Source organism: Apis cerana, linkage group LG1 (assembly GCF_029169275.1).
Source record: "Apis cerana isolate GH-2021 linkage group LG1, AcerK_1.0, whole genome shotgun sequence".
In the NCBI taxonomy this organism is placed as follows: Eukaryota; Metazoa; Arthropoda; class Insecta; order Hymenoptera; family Apidae; genus Apis; species Apis cerana.
The window spans coordinates 5,324,670-5,348,377 of record NC_083852.1 but is presented as its reverse complement, the minus strand read 5'-3'; the positions used below and the strand labels follow the sequence as shown (position 1 = coordinate 5,348,377).

The 23,708-nt window shown below is 25.2% G+C and overlaps 2 protein-coding genes and 1 long non-coding RNA gene across 8 annotated transcripts; 1 reads left to right on the top strand and 2 right to left on the bottom strand.

The window, feature by feature from the left end:
* Positions 1-54: 54 nt before the first annotated feature.
* Positions 55-19,884, bottom strand: LOC107994885 (fructose-bisphosphate aldolase). 6 transcript variants are annotated; one of them, XM_017052014.3, is made up of 5 exons: positions 19,473-19,884; positions 3,358-3,567; positions 2,645-3,088; positions 1,948-2,301; positions 55-1,208 (listed from the first exon to the last, which is right to left on the bottom strand). In XM_017052014.3, the coding sequence occupies exons 2-5, from the start codon at positions 3,562-3,564 to the stop codon at positions 1,116-1,118; spliced, it is 1,098 nt and encodes a 365-aa protein (XP_016907503.1). In that variant the 5' UTR covers positions 3,565-3,567; positions 19,473-19,884; the 3' UTR covers positions 55-1,115. The 6 variants fall into 6 exon arrangements, with proteins under 6 accessions (XP_016907503.1, XP_061935670.1, XP_016907504.1 ...); XM_062079686.1 differs by having other exon boundaries at positions 55-1,500; positions 19,473-19,615; XM_017052015.2 differs by lacking the exon at positions 19,473-19,884 and adding an exon at positions 9,329-9,472.
* Positions 3,478-23,326, bottom strand: LOC107994714 (fructose-bisphosphate aldolase-like). The gene is made up of 4 exons (XM_062079771.1): positions 22,462-23,326; positions 21,417-21,639; positions 21,058-21,237; positions 3,478-20,957 (listed from the first exon to the last, which is right to left on the bottom strand). The coding sequence occupies exons 1-4, from the start codon at positions 22,698-22,700 to the stop codon at positions 20,820-20,822; spliced, it is 780 nt and encodes a 259-aa protein (XP_061935755.1). The 5' UTR covers positions 22,701-23,326; the 3' UTR covers positions 3,478-20,819.
* LOC133666724 (uncharacterized) lies at positions 20,523-21,420 on the top strand. The gene is made up of 2 exons (XR_009831243.1): positions 20,523-20,658; positions 20,760-21,420. It is a non-coding gene; the product is annotated as an uncharacterized LOC133666724 (long non-coding RNA).
* Positions 23,327-23,708: the final 382 nt, after the last annotated feature.

The following is a 23,708-nucleotide window of genomic DNA, read 5'->3' as shown; positions in this document are numbered from 1 at the left end:
ATAACTTCAAAAATATATGTTTCAGGATAGGTTTGAAATAAAAAGACACGGCAATTCCCCTCCACAGTGTATTTGGTGACCTAGATTGCAATGAAAATATTAGATATAACATCGATGTACGAGATAGTTCAATACGTTACTTAAATATCTATAATATAAGATACACATATTGTATAAGTAGATGACATAATATTACGACTTCATAATATTCGACTCATTTACTAACAAACAACATTTAATATGTATTTTTACTTTGTTTTTCTTTTTTTTTTTTTTCCTTTTTATACACGTAGAATATTATAACGACATTGACAATATATATATAATATATCTGTTTCTTTTTAGTCGTAGTGTTACAGAATATAATAACGCGTGTGTAATTCGAATGTCACGAAATCTATTTACGATCTAAATAAAGAATTTTCATCTCTTTTTCAAATTGATTTCACTCGATAGGTTCGTATGTACATCGATCAAATAAATCTCTCTTGAAAATTGTCGTAATGTTCAAAACAAACGATTCTGTGACAAAAGGTGCGTGAAACATTCTTCATCGTATCATCCAAAGAAAATGAATACAATAATATTGATGAAAATAAAGGAGAAAATCAAAGATAGCGCAAAAGAACAGGAAGCGTAAAAGCAATAATGATAATTTTGACGAAGAATAGTTTTTTTCGCTTGTTTATAGAAACACGACAATCGACGAAGAGAATCAACTATGATCGCTTGTTTATAATAATCCTGAGTGTTAAAATTTATCTCAAAACATAAGTTATTTCTCAGCTTCTGTATAATACTCGATTAAAAATCATCGTTAAAATTCATTTCGATCATTAAAATATAATTTTAAAAAACACGTATAAACATATAAATTTTCCGCAATAGATTAAAATTGAATCCATTCGATTTTTAAATTTAAATTTTTCCTTCTGAAATATACAATTATACAGACGCTGTGTTCTATGTTTCGAGCATTTTTCGAGCATTTTTCTTAAGTCTTTCTTTAATTGTTTCCCATCTTCACTGTTGATAGTTATGTTTTTATATCGGTAATCGACGTTGACAATGTTTGATCTAATTATCTAACCCTTATCAATATTTTAATGATTATTTTAGTACGCGTGATTCGCGACGAAAAGCGTAGCATTGCCAGCAGCTCCCATTACACCACCGCTATATTTGCCGAGTGCCGATTCGCTGTTAGCCTAAAAAATTAAAAATATAATTACAAATTTATTATTAACAAGAAACTACAGTTTGTTAATTATAATTAGTATCAAGTAAGTATTTTATTATATTGTTAGTATATTTATGTACAATATAAGTGAATAAAAGAAATAAATGCAAAACTAGTGTATGACACTTACTATGGAAATGTTTTTTGGAAAGGAAGAAAGGAATTTAATAAAAATGGGATGTTATAAAGAGAACATCATGTGCAGCTTTGCCAGTAATACTTCCAGCTTTATATTTGCCTATGCTGGCTAGACCATTTGCCTAAACAATCATTTAATGTATATACATGCAAAAAAGAGATATTAAAAAAATAAAAATAAAAAATAAATAAGAATTATGTAAAATTATAATAAATAAATTTAAATAAAATGAAATAGGAAAAAGCTAAAAATACATAAGAATACAAATAATTATATAAAAATGAAAGAAAAAGTTTCTAATAGTAAAACATCCAAGATTATAGAAATAAGATTAAAGAAATGATAGAAAAAAAGAAAAATTATCCAAATCCATATATATAAATAATTTATATAAATAAAATATTTTATTAAAATTTTATTCAAAAAACTATACTAAAAAAAATTAAAATAGAAAATTATTAAATTTAAAAAAATTTAGCTACAATTGTAAAAAAAAAAAGAAAATTTGTTATTTATATCATAATACATGAAGAAAATTTAAAATAAAAACACTTAGCCTTAAAATTACCTTAGCCCTCTTGATAAGCTCTTCCTGACCAGCACTAATTTGTTCCTTCTTGCCTCCCCATGCGCGAAGCACGGAAGCTTGAAGAGCACGGCCATAGCTGAAGGTCAAAGCCCAAGGTTTGTTCGCGGGGAACTTATTAATAGCATCCAAATTCACAGATGCCTCCTCTTCTGATTGACCGCCACTGAGGAAGGTAATTCCAGGTACTGCAGGTGGAACGGTACGCAATAAAGCGGTCACAGTAGCTGCTGCGATTTCCTGAGGTGATGCTTTATTTGGACAACTCTGTCCTGGTGTTACCATGTTCGGTTTCAAAAGAGTTCCCTCAAGATACACATGATGATCACTGAGTGCCTATAAAAAAAATTCTTTATAAGTATTGTATTCTCATTTTTAGGAAAAATATGGAACTATGTTACATTGGAAAATTCAAATTTTTGTTTCAAATAAACAAGAAGTATATTTATGTTTTGGAATTTATATATAATATAATTGATACTGCTTTATAACTGAATATTTTATTTTACTTATGAAATTTCTTCCATTCCAATCAAACAATTATAAGTAAATCTAAAATATTGTATTGTATAACTTATTATTGTAGATAATTGTTATTATACTATTATTTGTACAAATTTCTGTGCAAGAGATCAATATCTTTGCGTGAAACGAGCTCAATGTGCACTTTTTCTCTCACCTTGTACACGGCGGCCAGTACTTCTTCCGTGACTTGTTGGCAACGGGCAAGATCATGATCACCATCAGGTAAAATCTCAGGCTCGACGATTGGCACAATCCTAGCACTTTGACAAATAGAAGCGTAACGAGCCAAAACATTGGCATTTTCCAAAATGGCCAATTTGCTGGGACAATCCTTTCTGATTTTCAGCACGCATCTCCATTTGGCGAATTGACATCCATCTTTCTTGTATTGAATACAACGAGCTTGAAGATTGTCGAGACCCTGCGTAGTGGTTTCTTCCTCGGTACCAAATAATGTTACTACACCTGTGTCAACCTTGATACCTGGCAAGATATTACGTTGTTTCAACAATTCGACGAATGGTGTTCCATCATCGGCCTTCTGGTACAAGGTCTCGTGGAATAGAATAACACCAGATATATGCTGGCTGATGGCATCCTTTGAAAAGATGAAAAAATTATTAGAATTATTATTAGGAGATATTATTTTTAAATAATTGGATGTTCTATCAAATAAAAATTTAACAGTAATAACTGATTTTAGAATTGCATTTGGATACAATAATAAAAGGAGTAATAATACAATAAAGATACATATTGGACTTTAATTATTAAATAATTGCTTTTCTTTTTGCCTAAATATTTAATTAATTTTCTGATTTGAACAGGATTTTTTGCAAGATATTATATAATAAAAAAAAATTGTACTTTAGCGCTGGTAAAAAGAAGTTGTCTGTATGCTCTGCGATTGTCCTCAGTATTTTCAACATTGATGTCTTTTAGACGCTTGCCGATTGTTGCGGTTGATTCATCGGCAGCGAGGATTCCTTTTCCGGGCGCAACAATTTGCTGGGCGATGCTCTTCAATTCTTGTTTCAACTCAGGTGTGAGTTTATCATACTTTTCTGCAGCCATTGTCTACAAAATATGTTCCATATTAAAAAAAGAAATTTTCGAAAAAAATTCATTCAAGAAATATCAGTCTTTCGAAAAAAGGAATTAAATAATTTTTCTTTATAAAGAAGATCAAATGATAAAAATTTTAATTAATAAATCAGAATAATGAAATGTAAAGAAAAAAAGAGAAAAACTTTGTTCTATTTAGAACATAATTAATAGTAAATTGTAATAACATGACTAATAGGAATTCAACAGATAGGAATTCTCTTTAAAGAAAAATGTTAAAACTTATTATTTTTGAAAAAAATTAAAAGAGGATTAATAAATTGTATACAGTATATATATATAGGTTTTATAGCTAAATAATATAATAAAAAATATGATAAAAAAATAATAAAAAAAACTATATATCTTTCAATTATAATCTTTTCATAAAAGCATATTATTTATTAAATTCGGTAAAAAAAGAGGTAGAATTTTAAGTGCAAAAACTTTTCCTAGAATGCTTTCGTCTTTTAAAATAAGTCTTTCGATGCGCAGATATTGTGCACATGAAATATCAAATGTCCACTAAGGTTTCTGTGGCGTAATTGAATTTCACAATGGCCCATTAATGTCAATATTTCATAAAAAGAAAACGTTAGTCTGACCTATTTCTACGCTTTCATTCGTTCTATCACTTTGAATTGAATAGACCGATATATTCGTAACTAATTGAGAGAAAAATCATCGTATGTCATTTAATATTATATTAAGGAATTTCATAATACATTTTGATTAATCATATTGGATTTGAACGATTAAGTTCATAATTATAGGTTAAATCTTTATAATAAATTAATTTTCAATTATTTCTCATTAATTCTCTCTGGTTAATCTTATGTCAAAAACAATAATAAGATCTTTAAATATTCTTTTCTTTTTTCAAATATTCTTTTTAGTATAAATTCATTAACAATTTATATATATATATTTGGTGGTGTAATAAATACACTTATAATATAAATCTCTAAATAACATCCTTTTAAATCAATGATAAAAATAAATATTATAAATTCTAAAATCATCGTCTCGATAATTGCTTTCGTTATAATTAGATCAAATTTAATCCGTACCATAGCTCGTATTAAAATAATATTCCATCGTAAAATGTTTGCTTTATAGATAATCATTTTTAAAGAAATCATTTTTTCTATTTTTCGAAATGAGGTTGATTTGTAAATCTTTGCAACTATTTATAACACTATCTGCTATTATATTTTAATTACACTTTCAATCTAAAATCATGTGAAACATTATTATTTACACAGATTTATATATTTCACAGATTTATATTAGAATATTTTTAAAAAAAAGTAATAGCTATTTCAACAACTATTTTCTTTCTCTATAGTGACTAATTTGAAAATATTCAATTCAATTACAGATTTTCATAAATCTATAAATCGATAATTTTTATCTGAGGTTAACTTCATGATTAAATATAATAAAAAACATAAGATAAATAATTATTTTTAAATTGAAATAAATTTAAAAATAAATTGTTATAATATATTTCATAATTATTTTTATTTAATAATTATTTTTTACTTTTTAGTATATTATAAATTATATAAAATAATCTAAGAATACATTTATTTTTATGTTTTCAATATAATTATTTTATTCAATGTATCATTCTTGCAATGACACAAAGAAGTAAAAAACACTTTTCAATCGTTCATTAAAATATTAATAGGTTATGTAATAAAATTAATTACATAAATATATAATTCAAAATAAATATTAGAAAAACTATTTATGAATTTTTTACAATATTTTATATAATATAAATAATCAAGCTAAATTTAAAATCTCTGCATACTATTATTTAATTAGTAAATATATTAAATATATTATAATATAATATTACTATATAATCGTCGTACCTAAATCTCCAATAAAGTAAATTGTCCATTTTAAATTATCTATCTTAATATAAAATATTATAAAAACACTCTAAAAATGATTAATATTCTTGAACAACAAAACTAAAAGCAACCAATAACTTAATATTAGTTCACTAACAAAATACTCTAGCGACGAAATAGTGAACCATTTATTTCACTAAGACGTAACGCAATATGTTGAACATTAATCTCTATCTAGAAAAGATAGTGTCTAAGGAATAAATTTGCGAGGACAGGCGAATGGAGAAGTTCGCAAAAATTGTCACGAAGAATGGATAGGTGGTCGTCCATAAATGGGATTCGCTAAAAGTAGTTTTTTGATTTTAAATTTATTAGTTTATGGTACGACATATTAATCAAGATTGAAATAAAAGAATTAATTTGATATACATCTTATCGTAGTGAAACTGTCTTTTGTACTTCTTTTTGTAATCTTTAAGTTGAAAAAAATCATACAAATGCAATAAAAAAAATGTGAATATTTTATATATTTAATCAACGAATGTTTGTAGATCCATATTGAAGTTCTTGCATTAATTGTTGCAACTGTGAAAATTGCGATAAAAGGAATAAAACTGCGCTCTATTGAATGCTTGTTGATAAAATAAAAATAACATTAAAATTGAAGGAAATTTTTATAAGTCAAAATATCATGTTCCTGACTTTTTGGATTTGGAAGTTCTTAACGATTATTGAATAGTAAGTCTAAAAATAATAAAAATTTCTAGATTGGGTATGATGATGGAATTTGAATTTTTTAGAAAATATTTATAGAAATATTTATAGAAATAGTTGGAAAAAAATAAATCAAATATTTAATTAGCTTTCTTAAATTAAGATAAAAATAATATATCGAAATTAAAACGTCACAGTATGATACGAGATAAAATATAGAATAAAAGGATTAAATGTTATACAATAAGATAAGTCGTGAATCTTTAGACGTGTATCTTACATAGAATTATTATTATAAATTGATTTGATTATTCTTGACTTTAGGGAATTAATATATTGCAAAAAATATTATATTGATAATGAATTCTAGAAAATTCACGAATTTTATTATCATTAATAATTATTAAAATATTTTTATTGATATGTTTGAATTTATTTATATATTTTTATTGATATTAAAAAAAAATATTTTTTAGAAATATTATTTAATAAATTTATAAAATCTTAAATTAATAAGTTTGATTTTTTGTTTAAATTTAATTACTTTTTTTATAAGGATGAAAATTAAAAATATATACTCTACTTTCATTTAATAACAAAAAACAAAAACAATTATTCTTTGAACTAAATAATGGATACAAAAAATTAAACTTAGTCTTGTGTATACTATCATTATATTATTTTTTATAACTGTGCAAAATAATGTCTTTTTGCTCCAATTCTAAAACAGAACTTTTTTTCTTTCAGAATATCCTTACCATCCCACGTAAAGATATAAACTAAATGATGCAGACGTGAGTTAAAGATCGATAAAACGACTACAATGAGTCTCCATTCAATAGACGTCGTAAACAAGCGTCGCGCGCGCGTACACAAATTAACATAACAATATTACAATCTCAATTAACAGATTATCGATATCGTAAATCGATTTTTTTCTTCTTTTTACATTATACTGAGTTACAATACTATCTTTTTTTAAATCTCTCAAAAAAGATATATACATAAATAGGAAATATCTTTTTAAAATTTTTTTTAAAGTTATTATTTTTCTTTTTTATTAATTAATTATTTTTAAATTAATTATTAGTATATAATATAACTTAAAAATTAATGAAATTTCAAATGATAATTATAAAATTATAAATTTAAAAATTAAAAATTCAGAAATTTTAAATGAATAATGCATAATTTCAATAATGCTAAATGGAAAAAAAGTTAAATAGAAATTGTATTATTAAAATAAATAAACTCAGAATCTAATAAAAACGATGTACTGAACTGAAAATTTTAAACGAGAATTCTAAAAATGATTTACAAAAAATTATCTTATCTAAATCTTGATTCCCTTTTTTTTCCAATAAAGAGATCAAGATTCAATTAATTTAACAGGTTTTCTAAAAATCCGCACTATAGAACATCATATTTAAAGAAAGAAAAAAAAGAAAAAGACAGTGAAAAGAGAAAAAATGAAAAAAAAGAGAAAGAAAAACGAGAGACGGATCGCACAAGAAAGAAAATTAAAATCGATAAAACGGTACACAACAGCCAACATTGAGTTCTTTGTTGCTACCTTTACTTCTCCCTACCATCTTGGTCTTGAATAAAATCAATTTATCCTATGTATAAAGCAGCAATATGATTTTCTTGAAATCATATACTTTATATAATGCTGATTTCTAACAATTTCTATCATATCATTAATAATCACAATAACAATAACAATTTTGCTAAACTGATACGAAATTAATAGTGTTTTCAATAGAAATGATTTCAAATAGCATATGATTTCACTGTGACGAATAGAATATAGATTTTTATCGAATTAAAATATAAATATTCAATAATATATTAGTTTCTCTATTAAAATATCTAACACTTTCTCATTTTTTAAGATTATATTGAAATATTTTGAGTTTTGTAAATCTTCTAATTTTTAAAATGGATTAAAAACTATTATATATTTTTTATAGATCAATATCTTTTATTTTTTCTTATAAATGTTACAAAATAATATAAACTTCAATTTTCATGTATATTTCGAAATACTAAAGGGAATATTTTAATTAAAAATAGAATTATAGTTTTTAGAATAAAAAGAATAGTATCTTGTTATAGTTTTAGATTACTATATATTTTTTTATGTTATTAATTTTTATAAATTATAACGTTTAATATAAATTGTATGGATTAGGTATATAATAATAAAGATTAACAAAATAATAAAAAGTCGTTATTTGTTGTTATAATATAATTGAGAAATAACAAAGCATATCTATGTATTTATTTACAATAATAATTCTCAGATCAGATTAGAATCGAAATTGGCTAATTTGCAAAGCAAAACTTATATTAAGAATTTTAATAAATAAAGACAAAAAATATATTTTTAAAATCTACGAATAAAACTATAATCACGCATAAAATTTTTTATACATTATCTTAAAAAGGAATTCACTTAAATAAAAAATTCTAATTTGAATGAAAACTTACATATATATAGAATATAATGAAATATGCATAATATAACCTATTATAATCTATGTATATTCATATATTTATATTCATAAAGATTCGTTAAAAACAATATTTATTAATTTTAATGACATAGCTTATTATTTAAATTAATGTATGTAGTAAATGTATGATGTATAAAAATTTTTATCATTGATTATATATTTTTGCACTTGATAAAAGAAAAATTTTAAAAAGATGTTGCTTATTAAATCCACTCAGCTGATAAATTCTGAATTAAATAAGTCTGATAATCTAAAAAATTGATGATTATCATGAGAACATTGCATGTAGAATATAATCATATTAATCATATCTCTATCTAAAGGTAATAAAAAGCTTTTTATTTAAAAATGAAGACATCAGTTTTCATTAATCATTATGAGGAATGAAATAGTGTGAAGTTAATAGTGTGTACATACGTATTTACAGAATGTTTCATAATATAAAATAATTTTTTTCACTTTATAAACTAATTCTTTTCAAGAAAAATAATACCAATTTACAAAATTTAAAAAATTATCAATTTAATAAATTATAAACTATATAATTTATATATTTTATATAATTGCATAACAATTAAATATTCGAAAATCGTGATCTCATGAATTCCACAATCTAAATCTCCCATAATCACTTACCTGTCCTAAACATATAATTCTTGTCCTGGTTCAATCCAGATCGCAAATAAATTTTCGGATTTCGCGGATTCGTATTACAGTCACACGTATATATAAGAGCAATAAATATAATATAATCCCAATAATAATAATAATGATAATAATAATAATAACGGCAATAAATATGTTCTCTTTGGTATTATTCAGTCCTCTAAATATATATTGTTCAATTTTCAAAAAATCGATTTTTTGTTCCTCTTTTTCTTCAATCTTTTCAACGTTTTGAATATAATAATTGTTACACCCTTAATATCACCGACAATACCGATACGAGATTATAAATATTTAAGAGAGTAAAAGTGACCGGAGAAGACGAAAAAAGTAAACGAATCGTTGGCGACACAACGCGTTCTCGGCTGTCGAAACGATGTTGGACGTCCCGTCGGGCCCAGCCGAGAGGACCCAATTTGCCTATTCGACTACATCTTTACGTCGAAGAGCGAACAGTGGTTGGAGCGCGTGTCTCGTGCGAGCACGAGACGACGACTGGCTTTATCCGGCTAGTTCGCCCCGTCCAAGAGGCGGCAGGGGTACCTGGCTGCAGTGCAGTGTCGTAACTGCAAAACAGGGGGGTAGTTGCTACACTCTCCCTCTTTCTCTATCTTTGCTTCCCGACCTCCGTCATCCTCTAATTTCAAATTCCGCACTATCTTCCTTCTACGCATATGTACATAACCCTATCTCTTACGTTTGCCTATATTCCTATATTCATCCTCTTTGTCCCATCTTCGATCAAAGCTCCCTCTATTAACATTGTCCCTCCCCTACATACTAGTCAACTGCGCTTCTTTTTTCCATCAAGTATAATTGTCTTTCTCTTTTTTTCTTTCTCCGTACATATTATCTTCTTTGTCCTATCTGCAACAAAGTTCACTTCTATGGGCATCGCTGTCTTATCCACGAACTATCCTCCTTCTTTTCATTGACTATAGTTGTTTTTCTCTTTCTATGTGCGCACATAGCTGTCTCGCTTTTTCACTATAACCCCACCCTTTCCAATTTCGTGGATATATCGCTATCCCACTTCTAACCACTGTTCAGCCGCCTCTTTCCTTATCCGCTCGACAGCCTGCCGCCCATAGCAGCATGGAACGAGGGAGTGGGCTAGCCGCAATGCAGCACGCGCAGACGTTCTCGAGGCTACACGCCTGTATTATCCCCCTGCGCACCCTGAATCCGTGACCTGAGACATCGGTATCGGTGGACGCAAGGAACCTGTATGCGCCGTTTGGGGTAGACGTTCCTTTCGCCTTCAAAGCGTACGGTACAGCTAACGAGCGTGGGATTGTTGTATACTTGTGTGAGATAGTCACTCTTGCAGATCTTCATTTGCAAATTTGCCAACTTCCGAAATTGAAATTCTGAGTAACTAACACTCAAGACACTCAGAACTTATATTTTTTTTCTATTTTAATTAGTATGTACGATTTTCAAATTATTATATCCCAAATATTTAAAATAGAGATTGTTTGATTCTAGTAACTCTATTGAAAAATATATCAGATTCTTGTAATGCATATTTGACTGTGCTTTATATCTCCATGAATAATCCACAGTAGAGTAGAGTCAAAATTCTTTTATATATTTGGATATTATAGATTCACTATTGCGGTAAATATATTATACTAAGTTAAAAAGAAAAAATTTAATATAATCCCTCTTCTATTAAAATTTTATGTTCCAAAACAGTAAAATTGTCAAATTATATTAATAATCCTTGAATAATAATTCTTCAATTATCATAAAATTAATATTGGAAAAATTTTTGTCTATTTCATAGATATAAAATATTTCGATTATTACAAGATAATAATTTTAGTAGACATATAAAGTATTATAATAGTCTTTCAATCAATGAATGACTTTTCAAATTTGATTAATCTCGAACGAATGAAATTTTAATCCACCCGATAGATAAATTTTCAATTTCAATCCATCTCCAAGATAAATTTTCTACGAGATTCTTCCAAGATATATCATCTTACGGTACGAAGATGTACGGTACGATAGGAAGTTCTAAAAAGGGATAATCCGTTCCTAGGAACTCTCCCGTTGAATAATCGAGGCGCGGTTCGCTTCGTCACGACCCCCGCCATTTACAATTTCGAGCAATCTCCGATCGCTGAAGCGATTACGTAAAACCGAGGGAAAACGAATATTCCGCGATCGATGCAAGGATTGATTATCGCAATTTTGCCCTAGTCACGATCGAGTTTTCGCTAATTTGTCGAGGCTGAACACGCTCTGTTCGAGATTAACTTTGGTGGAAAATCGAGATTTAACAAAATTTACTGTGGATAGATCAATGGATTCTATAAATAATCTATTTTCACGTATGCGTGGGTGGATGAATCATTTAGACAACTCATTAGCCAAATGAAGCAGTGGTAACTCTAATGGAAGTTGCATGGTTGGAAAGTTACATGGATGATGTTACGATTGTTTAGTTAACGAGTTCCGAGGAAACAAACTTGATCATGTTATATATAATATCGGTTAATTAATGATAATCCTTTTTTGAACGTGATTTTTAAATATCATCATATACGTATTGCATATACGTATGAAGTTTCTTTTTGGTTTCATATTAGATTGAATAATATATCAGATTTCCTTGAAAGAGATATTATGATTTGTACAAATAATTCTCAATATATTATAATAAATATTGAATAAATGTCTAAAAAAAATCTATGATATCATATAATTCTTATCATTAGAGGAAAATTTCCTTTTTCTTTTATAATATGAATTAATATTATAAAAAATGATATTTATTTTGATTTTCAATTCTCAAGATAAAAGCATTAATCTAGTATGAATTAACATCAATACAGCAATCAATTATACCTTTGTAATTTTTTTCCAAATATATAATATATAATATATAATTATATATATATATATATAAAACTATAATTTATAATTTATATTAATAATATTTTTTAATATTTTATTTCAATTATGAAAGAGAATTTCAAAAAAATATTTAACATTTATTTTTATTAGAATTATATACTAATATATCAAATAATTCATTAATTTTTCTATAATCTTTTACTTTACCTTTTTATAATATTTCACATTAAAGATATTTTATCATAAAGAATATTTTTTTAACTTTAAAAGACATAATGAAATCGAATAAATATTTCATTAATTTGGAAAGTTTGGAATTCATTGAAACTTTTTGAAGTTTATTTGAAAAATAAAAAAAAGATTGAGATAAGTTTACAAAATCCTAAGAAGAATATTCTAAAAAAAAATAAAAAACCATTGTTTTATGTACATTGTATTTGTTTAAATATTAATGACTGAATACAATTAGTTATAAAAATGTCCAATCACATTAAATATTTTATATAAAATTATGTTAATGAAAAAAGTTACTAAAGAAAAAAGTTAACTTTAAAAAATTAAAATTTATTCTACAGTGATATTCCAATAGTTTAAAATAAAAAAAAATAAATAATTTAAAATAAAATAAAAACAATTTTTAAAATTATTGTAACTTCTGTGTTTTTCAAATAGTTTTCCAAATATAATATTATGAATATTTGATATATTTAAAAAAATCATTTTAATAACATTCTAAATATTTTAAAATATTTTATTGAAAAATTAGATTAAGATCATATTTAAAAAGATATTTAAAGCCAAATTACTGCAAATTAAATTAAAATATTTTTTTCATTGAAAACGAATAATCATCACAATGAAATACTTTTAATTTTTGAACACTTTTTTTTCTCTTCTCATTTTTTTCAAAGCGGTTTCTGAATAGTCGACGTAATAGAAATCGCTCCTTATTTTAGAAAACATTTACAATTTACTTACACGCAATGGAAAAAGCTTCTAAAGAATGCATGAAAATGAAAGTCACGCTTCAGGAAAAATACGGCGACGAGACGTGTAGATAAAGTTTTTTGGTTGTATAAATGATAAAAAAGCCGCTGCTTTAACAGAGTTAAAGAAAGCCTGAAAATTTTATTGGAACTAGAAACGAATTTCTAACAATCTAACAGGTATTATATATATATATATGTATATCGTACATCGTACATCGTACATTGTTGAAATTTATCAAATTAAGTCACAGCTCAGAACTTTTCTTATAACCTCCTTTTGTTCGACATACATCTTTTATTATTCATTTTTGTGTAAGCCTCATAGATTTACATAGAAATAAAATTAATTTCAATAATACTCTACAAAAGACTCTACAAAATCAGATATCTGAATTAAATCTATCAATTTAAAGGTTAGAAATTTTCTATCGTAATTAGCTCATTGATAAAATTTAATACACAATAGATTTATTTTTATTAAAATAATTATTTTGTATTTTAATATTTTTTTCACTTATTGACAACATTTTACTAATAATGAACAATTTTTAATAATAAATATAATACAAAAATTCTTTCCAATATGAAATGACATTTTTATTAATATTTATTTTTATACTTATATTTCATATAATCTTTATATATTCGCACAGAATAAAAAGCTTATTAGAATATTTAATAAAGAAGTTATTTTATTTATATCTTTACTTATTTTATCTACAATTAGAAGTTTTTTATCAAAATTCTAAATATTATTTATTTTACGATTTCAGTTAATTTTCGCTAATAAAAATTGCAAATTTCAAATAATCAATCAATAACAAATGTGTCAAATAACGATAATTCTACTAGATTTAGAAATAAATTTGAAAAGTATATTTTAAGTTTTTTTTTAAAGAAAAAAGTATTATACATACCTATATATGATTTTGATAATAAAAATTAATTGATCGTAAAATATTCAAAATTATTATATTTAAAGTATCATTTAAATTTTTCAATATATATATTGTTGAGTTAAAATCAATAAAAAAATCTATTTTTTAATTTTGAAATATCTTCGAAAGTTTCCAATCAGATTCTAACCTATATATTTGATATCATTTCTAGTTATAAATTGAATAGATATACAAATAAACAAAGACTAAATATTGGCACATATCGCGCAATAGTTGAATCTAAATATAAAATCAATTTATTTATATTCTTTCGAAAAATAATTATGATAATAATAATTTGAATGTAATATGAAAGCAAATTTCTCGTGACAAAAATGTTACTAAACTCCATGTAATAATAATAATTAATAATTACATTTAATAAAATTCATGGAATTTCCATTTCAGATCAAATTTTAAAATGCATATATTGAAAATCAATATTTATAAATTTTTTTTTCCCTTTAACTTTATATGTTTAAATATTTACAATTTGAATGTTTTTCCCTATATTTTTCCCTATATTTCAATTTTTCTCTTCATTTCACTTCTTTATGTTTGTTAGATTGATTTATTTTTCGCGCGCGACTTAAAATAACTATCGCCATTTAATATTGTTACCATCATATCGTTTAGTGCGAGTTATGAATAGATAATGAAATGACTTGAATAACTATAACATTTCGAAGGCACGTGATAGCAGCGCAATTCTTGCTTAAAATGTATTTCGTTTCTTCACACTTGGCATAAGTACACAAAAGTTTAAGCTATTAATGTGACTCGAAATTTCCATAGTATCAAATTAAGAAGTTACAGCTCAAATACATCTAAAATGTATTTTTGGTACTTTATAGGTTATAATGTTCTTAATGAAATTATTTCGATATAATATTAGTTCATTAAAAATTTTCATCGAAATAAAAAATCAGAAAAATTTTTAATACAATTAAATTTATAATAATTACAATTATTTTTAATAATTAGAATATTTTATATAATATTTTTCAAATTGAAATGAAAAAATTTTAATTATAAATATCGTAGAGAATAAAAAAGAATCAAAATAATTTACGTAAAATTTATTTTTCTCTGAACACAATAATATCCAACATAAATTCTACGCATCAAATTTAATTCTGAAATAAATACAATGCTGTAGTTATATTATATAATCTAACTTAACTTAACTCAAAATGCGATATTAAAATTCTTCCATGATTTCTGACAAACTTAAAAAAAATTGCGCATCAATATTTTAAATATTTTTTCACGTGATCAATAATCGATTCAATGATAATATAATTTTTGATAACAATTCTACGTTATCAAGGCACAGCATGATAAAACTTTATGAAAGAAAAATAGTGGGATTATTAAGAACATACAATCTCGTTTCTCGATAAAAAGTGCCCCTCATGTATTGTTATTATGTTATCAATTGCGATTCATTGACCCGTATCTCCGCTATCTTGTCTCTAAGCTATCTTGGTTATCTCGTAGACTAACCATCAATATATAATCACTCAGAAACTTCATCAGACCAGAAATATATAACCCTTTAATCGCTTTGGAGATTAATGATGTGCAGTGTAAATTTGAATCCAATAATTAAGGACGCGTTTTTTTTATCTAAAATATATATTTCTTGAGATCGATAAGTTGATTAAATTAATTTTGTTCGATTGACTGCATGGTTAGCTAGAAATAAAATATCTAATTATTATCCTTATCGATATAAAGATATTCATTATTCGAGTAGAAATATGCGCTTGCTTAGAAATTATTTTTCTAAAGATTAATTAATATGATTAATATATGAGATTAATACGTGAGAATAATTGTCAAGATATATTAGCGCAAGATGCTTGAATTTTTAATCATTTTTATTCATTTAATTTTATAATCATTTAAAATATCAAATATAAGAAAAAAAATTTCATCTCTAATATTTCCAGCACTTGCTATATAATTATGAACTATATAATTATGTGCATATAAATGAATGATAGAGAATGAATGATGATATAAAATGTCTATAATATTATTTATTATATTATCTATAATATTATTTATGGTATTATCTATAATAACTTGTAAAAAATTTTCATATTTTCTATTCTAAAAATAGAATTTAAATCATCAAGCTTATATATCTTCTGAAGAGAAAAACAAATGATATTAAAGAATTTTTTACATTAAATTGTAATGAAAATTCGAAGTTTTTTCGCGGTTTTACGAAAAATTTATGCATTTAACGTGGATTTTCTAATCCCGGCCACTAAAAAGTCATCTGCGCAACAAGCCTAACTTGTCGGCGGGCGGTCAATAACGTCGCAAAATTTTGCTGTGGTTAATCGGTAACGGATAAACAAGCACGCCTGCGCGACATGTCCATTCTCGTCTAACTTGTAGTATTCAAAAGAGGTAAACGTCACAACGAAGCGCACCTGGCGGTGATTGTCGGCGTGAATCTGCAGGCTACCACTGCGCAATGCAGTCTGTAAAGTGTGTTCTTACTGTACTTTTCGAGTCTTTAAAATTACAAAGTGACAATTAGTGAGTCGAAAGAGAGAGAAAACAGAAACTATCATAAAATCAACTATTCGATCTGTGTTTAAAATTAATTGAAACATGACGTCAGAGTGTGTGACGCCGCTGTAATGCGTCGTTAGTCGAAAATATTAACACGTGATGTGTAATATTCGGGTATCTTCGAATCACGTACTTTTCACGTATTTTTGAGATATTAAGTTTAAAAGATTAAGATTAAGATCACATATTTGCGATTGATTAAAATTTTAATGAAACAATTTCTAATTATTTTAATATATTTGTTTAAAATTAATTAAAATTAATATTTCGCGATCTATAATTCTTTTAATAAAAAAATTTTTTAAAATATTGTAATAAAATGTAATAAAAAGTTATTATATCACGATTAACTGGATATATTTGATTGAGGGGATTTCTTTATTATTTTTCTATTTTTTCATACTTCTTTTATACTAATATTTAATTATAAATGAGTTGTTTATATGACATGTATTATAAGATTAAAATTTTATGATTATTATTTTAAAAAATATAAAAGTTTTAAAATAAATAATGAAAATATCTATAAAAATATTAATAATTAAAAAATAAAAATGATAAAAAATAAAACAATATAGTAAAAATAATAAAAAATTTAAAAAAAATAATGTTGAAATAATTCGTTGTGTGTTACTAGGATAAAATAACAATTATTAAAGTTAATATTACATTTAATATATTTTGTTATATGTATTTCAATTTATAATAAAGTTACAAATTATTAATACAGTGATTATTATGTATGTCTGAATGATTTATTTAATATTACATTTGTATACAAGTGTGCAATTATGTGTGAAGTTTTATATATATATATATATACTTAATAAATTCAATAAAATAGATGATTTTTTAATTCAATAGGTTATTTTAATAACAATAATATTAATAATCGCATATCAAATAATTTATTATCGATTTCTACAAAAGTATTTCTCATAAATATATGTGAAAACTTAATTGTAAATAGTGAAAGTTGTTTAATCAATTTTTTTAAATATATCAAATGTGAATCATAATCAATCTTAAAATATTTGTAAAAATATAATATATAGAATTAAATTCATTTTTTTTTATATAATAATTCAACCGAATATTTCACAATAGAAAAAGAATATATACATCTTACAATTCAAAGTAGATTTGAATGTGCGAATTAGAATAAACGTTACAAAGAAAATTCGATATGGAAAGGCGCTAAACATGTGTATAAAATTATACGATGAAACTGGTTATTTGCCAAAGCATTATTCGTATTTATGGGACGAAAGAATGTATGATGAAACGTTGTATGATGAAAAAAAAACTGACACGTGTATAATTATTATATTCGTGTACGTGCACAGTAGATGCATTTCGAGTCACAGCTCACGTGTCACTATTACTAATTTTTTATTTCACATATAATATTTTATCTATCAAAATCTTTCTAGAAATTATACAGTACAATATAGATTGCCGAATTGCATAAGTTTTCATCATAATTAAACAATGCTTGTAAACAACTAATCTAATTCTATCTAACCTATAAATATCATTGATCATAATTATTAATTCTATTCAATGAAACGACCAAATTAGATTGTCATTGGAAATAACAGAAATAGATCGAAAAACTATCATACAAAGTTAGATGTAATTTGAATGTAAGATTTACAACAAATAAATATACTAACTTAAAACTATGAAAAATCACATACATATACAATATGTAAATTATATATGAATATAATTATAATGAAGAATATAAATAAAAGAATTTTTAAATTCCAATATTTTTTCTATTTATTATATTATATAACAAGATAACAATAATTAAAAAGAAATAAATATTTCTATTCTTATGATAGATATATATTATCGGTTTAGAGGTTATATTGATAATTTAACATGAAAAAACTTACTCCAATAATTGAATTTTTAAATTTTAATTATTCATTAATAATACTATTACATGTAAAATATTTTTAAATGTAAATTTAATATTATTAAATTTTAAAATATATTTTTATCGATATTGAACACAAAATATGTGCATCTTAAAGTATTTTTTACGAGACTTATTATACTTAAGAATCACGTGAAAATTATAATTAAATGAAAATAGCTTTTTCCTATATTCATTTATTTATTCCTGATAATTCATGTTTTGAATAATATTAGATTAATATACTTAAAGATTAAAATTAAGAAAATTTTTTTATATAAATAAAATTTAATTAAATTTAATAGAAAATAATAAAAATATAATTAGAAATATATAGTTTTTATTTAAATATCATTAAATAACATTACTTAATATAATAATAACTTAAGTTATAAATCTAATTAGAATTTATAAAACAATATGTATAAATATATATATATATATATATATATATATATACAAATATCAAATGTAAAAATATATATATATATATATATATATATATATATATAGCTTAATATGTATATATGAATGTTTATAAATTTAAGATAGCAACTTTTTAAAAATTTGAATAAAAAATATAAAATATTGTAATTATGTAAAATGATATTATTTTAAGATACACTGGGTGTCGACCAAATGTCAGTCAAGGTCGAATCCCATTGTAGGTCAAACATCAATTTTCATATCAATTTCCCGGCATGAAACAATAAATGAAATTCAGTATAAATGCGTAGCACTTTTCACTTCAATTTTCAACTTGAATTATTTATTCAAAAACACATATAAACATAACTTACCTTATATCGATGAGATGATTTCTAGCTCGAAACGCGTATACGTAAATCGTACGATTTGCTGGTTGGAAAGTGACTGAGGTAAGACTAGGCTATTCATTGGTTTCAAAGTCTGATACAGAATAAGTGGCGCAAGCGCACTCTCATATAATTGCAACGATTCTCAACTTTTATTTGAATGATCATTTTTATAAACGACATAAATAACGTAAATATAGAATTAAACTTCACGGATAATTCATTGATAAAAATATTTCTTTTATAAATGTTATTTTTCGTATTATATACAGGAACAATTATATTTGACGTAATTTTACATGTCAGAAAATTTCATTTATTTCTTTTGACAAATGTTTGAATATTATTACTATAGGTTGTACAAATACGTATTAAATTTAAAATTAGACAAATACTTATACAATAGATGTCTAAAATTAAATTATTTCTACAAACTAACGATAATACGTTTCAATTTGAAATAATGAAATACTTTCATTATATTTTGTAACATCTTCTAATAATAACAAATTAATACACATTACAAAAGTAAATTATATATAAAATATTAAATATTATATTTATATTAATTTTATATATCAATTAAAGCATATGTGCGCATGATATCCATTCAATAAATAAATTAAAATATTATGTATTCTTGTATAATATATTTATATTTATTTTTTATATTACATTATATTTTTTAATCAAAATAATGAATCGAATATAAGTTTATTAAGTCGCATTGAATAAATGCTCTATAGTTACGACAGTGTCGAGCACATGTGTTGATGATTCGGTCTATAATGCCTAGAAGAATAAGAGAACGTGGTTGGTGGGGATCCATGGAAATGACGCTGTATCGACCACTAGTGAGGTAAATTTTCGAGTAACGTACGATCCAACTCTCACGTATTATCGCAGAAGCCTCCAATTGAGAATCCCTGTTTTAGAGGTCAATCAAGGGCACCTTGTATGACATTCGCCGAATTTACTCATACCATCATTTCACTATAAAGGTTGACGTATCCTTATGATAAAATGTTCGTTGAAATATTCTTTATCATTTACGTGATAAAATTCATTGATAATAATGTAAGATGTCATCTCATCATGACTTGGTAATGATCTTGATGAATTCGTTGAAATCGATTGCATCGAAGATATTCGAGAGAATCAATATACAATCGTATGTATTTGATATCGTTGAGTTGCATAATGCATAATTAAAAATTGGAAATAAGTATTACATAACATTCGTTATACAGATTACAATATTCATTTATACAGGTATATATGTAATTGGTGTCTTTTAATCAAATATTTGTAAGATGGTTAATAACCAGAGGATTATTTAGTGCACACGCTGTTTTCCATTTCTAATTGTCCTAATGAAGCCTGGGAGGCAAGTTTTACTTTTTTCAAAAGCAGAGCTTGAGCTTCAGGTACTTTTCCAGCATTTCCTTTCCAAATCTTCATTACTTCGTTCTTTAAAACAAACAAAATTGAAATAAATTTCATATCTTTATACGTGCATTAAATTAAAATAACATTTATAATTTTGATGATGGATTAGAATATAATGTACTTGTAAGGCACGCCCATAACAATACGTCAATTGCCAAGGTTTTTTCCCTTCGTAATTTGCAATAGCATTTAAATTTATCACAGAATCTTCATCCGTTTGACCACCACTTAGAAATATGACAGCTGGCACCGCTGGTGGTACTGTTCTTTGTAAAGCTAATACCGTATGTTCAGCCACGATCTGTAAATTTTTAATAATTTAATGATGAAAAAATATCGTATATTTTATAAAAATCTTCTTTTTTATTGAGAAATAATATCGAATTAAATTAATAATTTCGCTAATAAAAATAAAATCTTAAGTTATGAAAAAAAGAAAAGAAGTAAAATTGTTTGAAGGAATAAAATGAATCGTTATACCTGCGGTGTACAATTAAGTTCTTCTTTCTTTCCTGACAAAACCATCGCAGATTTCAATATCAAACCTTCGAGGTAAACTCGATGTTGTTGTAAAGCACGCATTACGATAGATAATACTTCTTCATGAACTTCTAATGCTTTATTTATTCCATGGTCACCGGGGCTTAATATTTCTGGTTCTATTATGGGTACTATTCGTGCACTCTGACATATAGTGGCGTATCTATATAAAAATTAATTGTTCAGTTATATTATTGTAACAAATTTAAAAGTTTTACATATTACGCAATTGAAATTTATCGTGTTGAAATAAATTCGATTATTAAATATAATTCGATATAAAACATGTTTGTTGCAAAATTATATAATAAAAATATATCGAGTTACCGATAAATGGGTAATTTATATATAATAGTTTGATTATATTGTATCACTTAAAAATTGACAATTATAAAGTTTTATCAATGACATGATAAAATTTTATACTTTCTTTTTACATGCAAATAGCAATAAACAACTCAAAGTGCACGATGGAAATTTTTCGTTTGGCAATATAATCATTGATACTGTTTTTAAATTAATCAGTAATTTTTGAATACATTTTATATTGAAAAAATGTTCAGAACATAAACTATACTAAAAAAGTAATAATAGAAATAAAAGTTGATACTATTTTTAAAGCTCTCTATATTCAATCTCCTTAACATAACTGATGTAAATTATATTGACCTTACTATGATCTATGTGTAATCTATATAACATTCATTATGGATTAGATTAGGTTAGAGAGAACATAAATTAAAGAACTACACAATGTCTTTACGTTCTTGTATTTTAATTTATCCCTTCTAATTTCAAAAATATAATTGCAATTTATCTCATTTTCTTAAACTAAAAAGAAAAAAAAAGTGTGCTTCCTGAAACTTGCGATTTCAATAACTTTTTATGATTTTTCTTCAGAAGAAATTATAGAAGAAAAAAGTAATTTGCATTCTTGAAATTTATCTATTGTTTCCCCGAATAATATAATTTATGAATTATAAACCTTGCGAGGATATCCGCATTCGTAACCATGGCCAACTGAGACGGCGTGGTCTCCGTGATGCTGAATGTGCATCTCCATTTAGCAAAATGGCAGCCGTCTCTCTTATACTGAATGCATCTTTCTTGCAAATTGTCCAGACCTTCCGTAGTATTTTCGTTTTTCGCGCCAAAAAGAGGGACCAATCCCTTGTCGACCTTAATACCGGGCATGACATTCCTTTGACGTAACAGTTCGATCATGTCGATGCCATCAGCCGTTTTTTCATAAATTGTCTCATGATGCAGAATAACACCACTTATGCATTTTGAAAATTCAGACTGCGATGAGAAAAATGCAAATACGAGCGCGTCAGAGTTTCAGTTTGTGACAATGATTCGTGATTTCAACTCATCCAAGTCATTGAAGATTCTTAAGAGATTAATGATAGTTTCTTAAGAAGCGTTGGCCTTTTTTCATTTCATCAGTGCTATAATTCGCGGTATATCGTCTATAATAATTTCAGATAAATAAAAGTTGCAAATTATAGTATAATGACCTTATCAGCTGAGAATAACATTTGTCGATAATTGCGCCGATTAGTTTCGGTATTTTCCACACCGAGCTCATCGAATCGCTTTTGCAAAGATGCAGGAGACTCATCACAAGCTAGTAATCCTTTTCCTGGAACTATGACGGCCTCCACAATTTTTTTTAACTCCTGACAGAGTGCTGGCTCTAGCTCCGTGTATTTGGTGATAGGCGATGATACCTGATTGATAAATATTCTTTAGATGTAAAATATTCGATAAAATTTGATGGAAAAATGATGGAATGTGATAGAGGGATAAGTAAAGTTAGATTAAAATCGATGTTATGTTTGATTTGAATTCTTAATCTCTTAGATTTTTTTAAGAAATCTAAAAAAGATATTAAAATTATTTTCAATTATTATGCAAGTCAAACGAAACTTTGAAACTTTTTTTTTTTAATAAATATATCGTTCGGTTTGTTAATTAAATAATTCTAATTCAATAATTTATGTAGAAAAAAAGAAAAGAAAAGAAAAAAAAAACAATGAAATATATATCAGTTTCAAGGCTATAAAATAAAATTAGAAAGGTCAGTAACCGTGATGGTATTCGAACGAGTTATATTTAATTTCGTGCATCAATCACTCGACATTCTGGTCTTAATAATTTCATAGCAAGCAACATTTGTTTAATATCTTACACTTTCAAAGTGTAATAATTATTATCAGACATTGATAT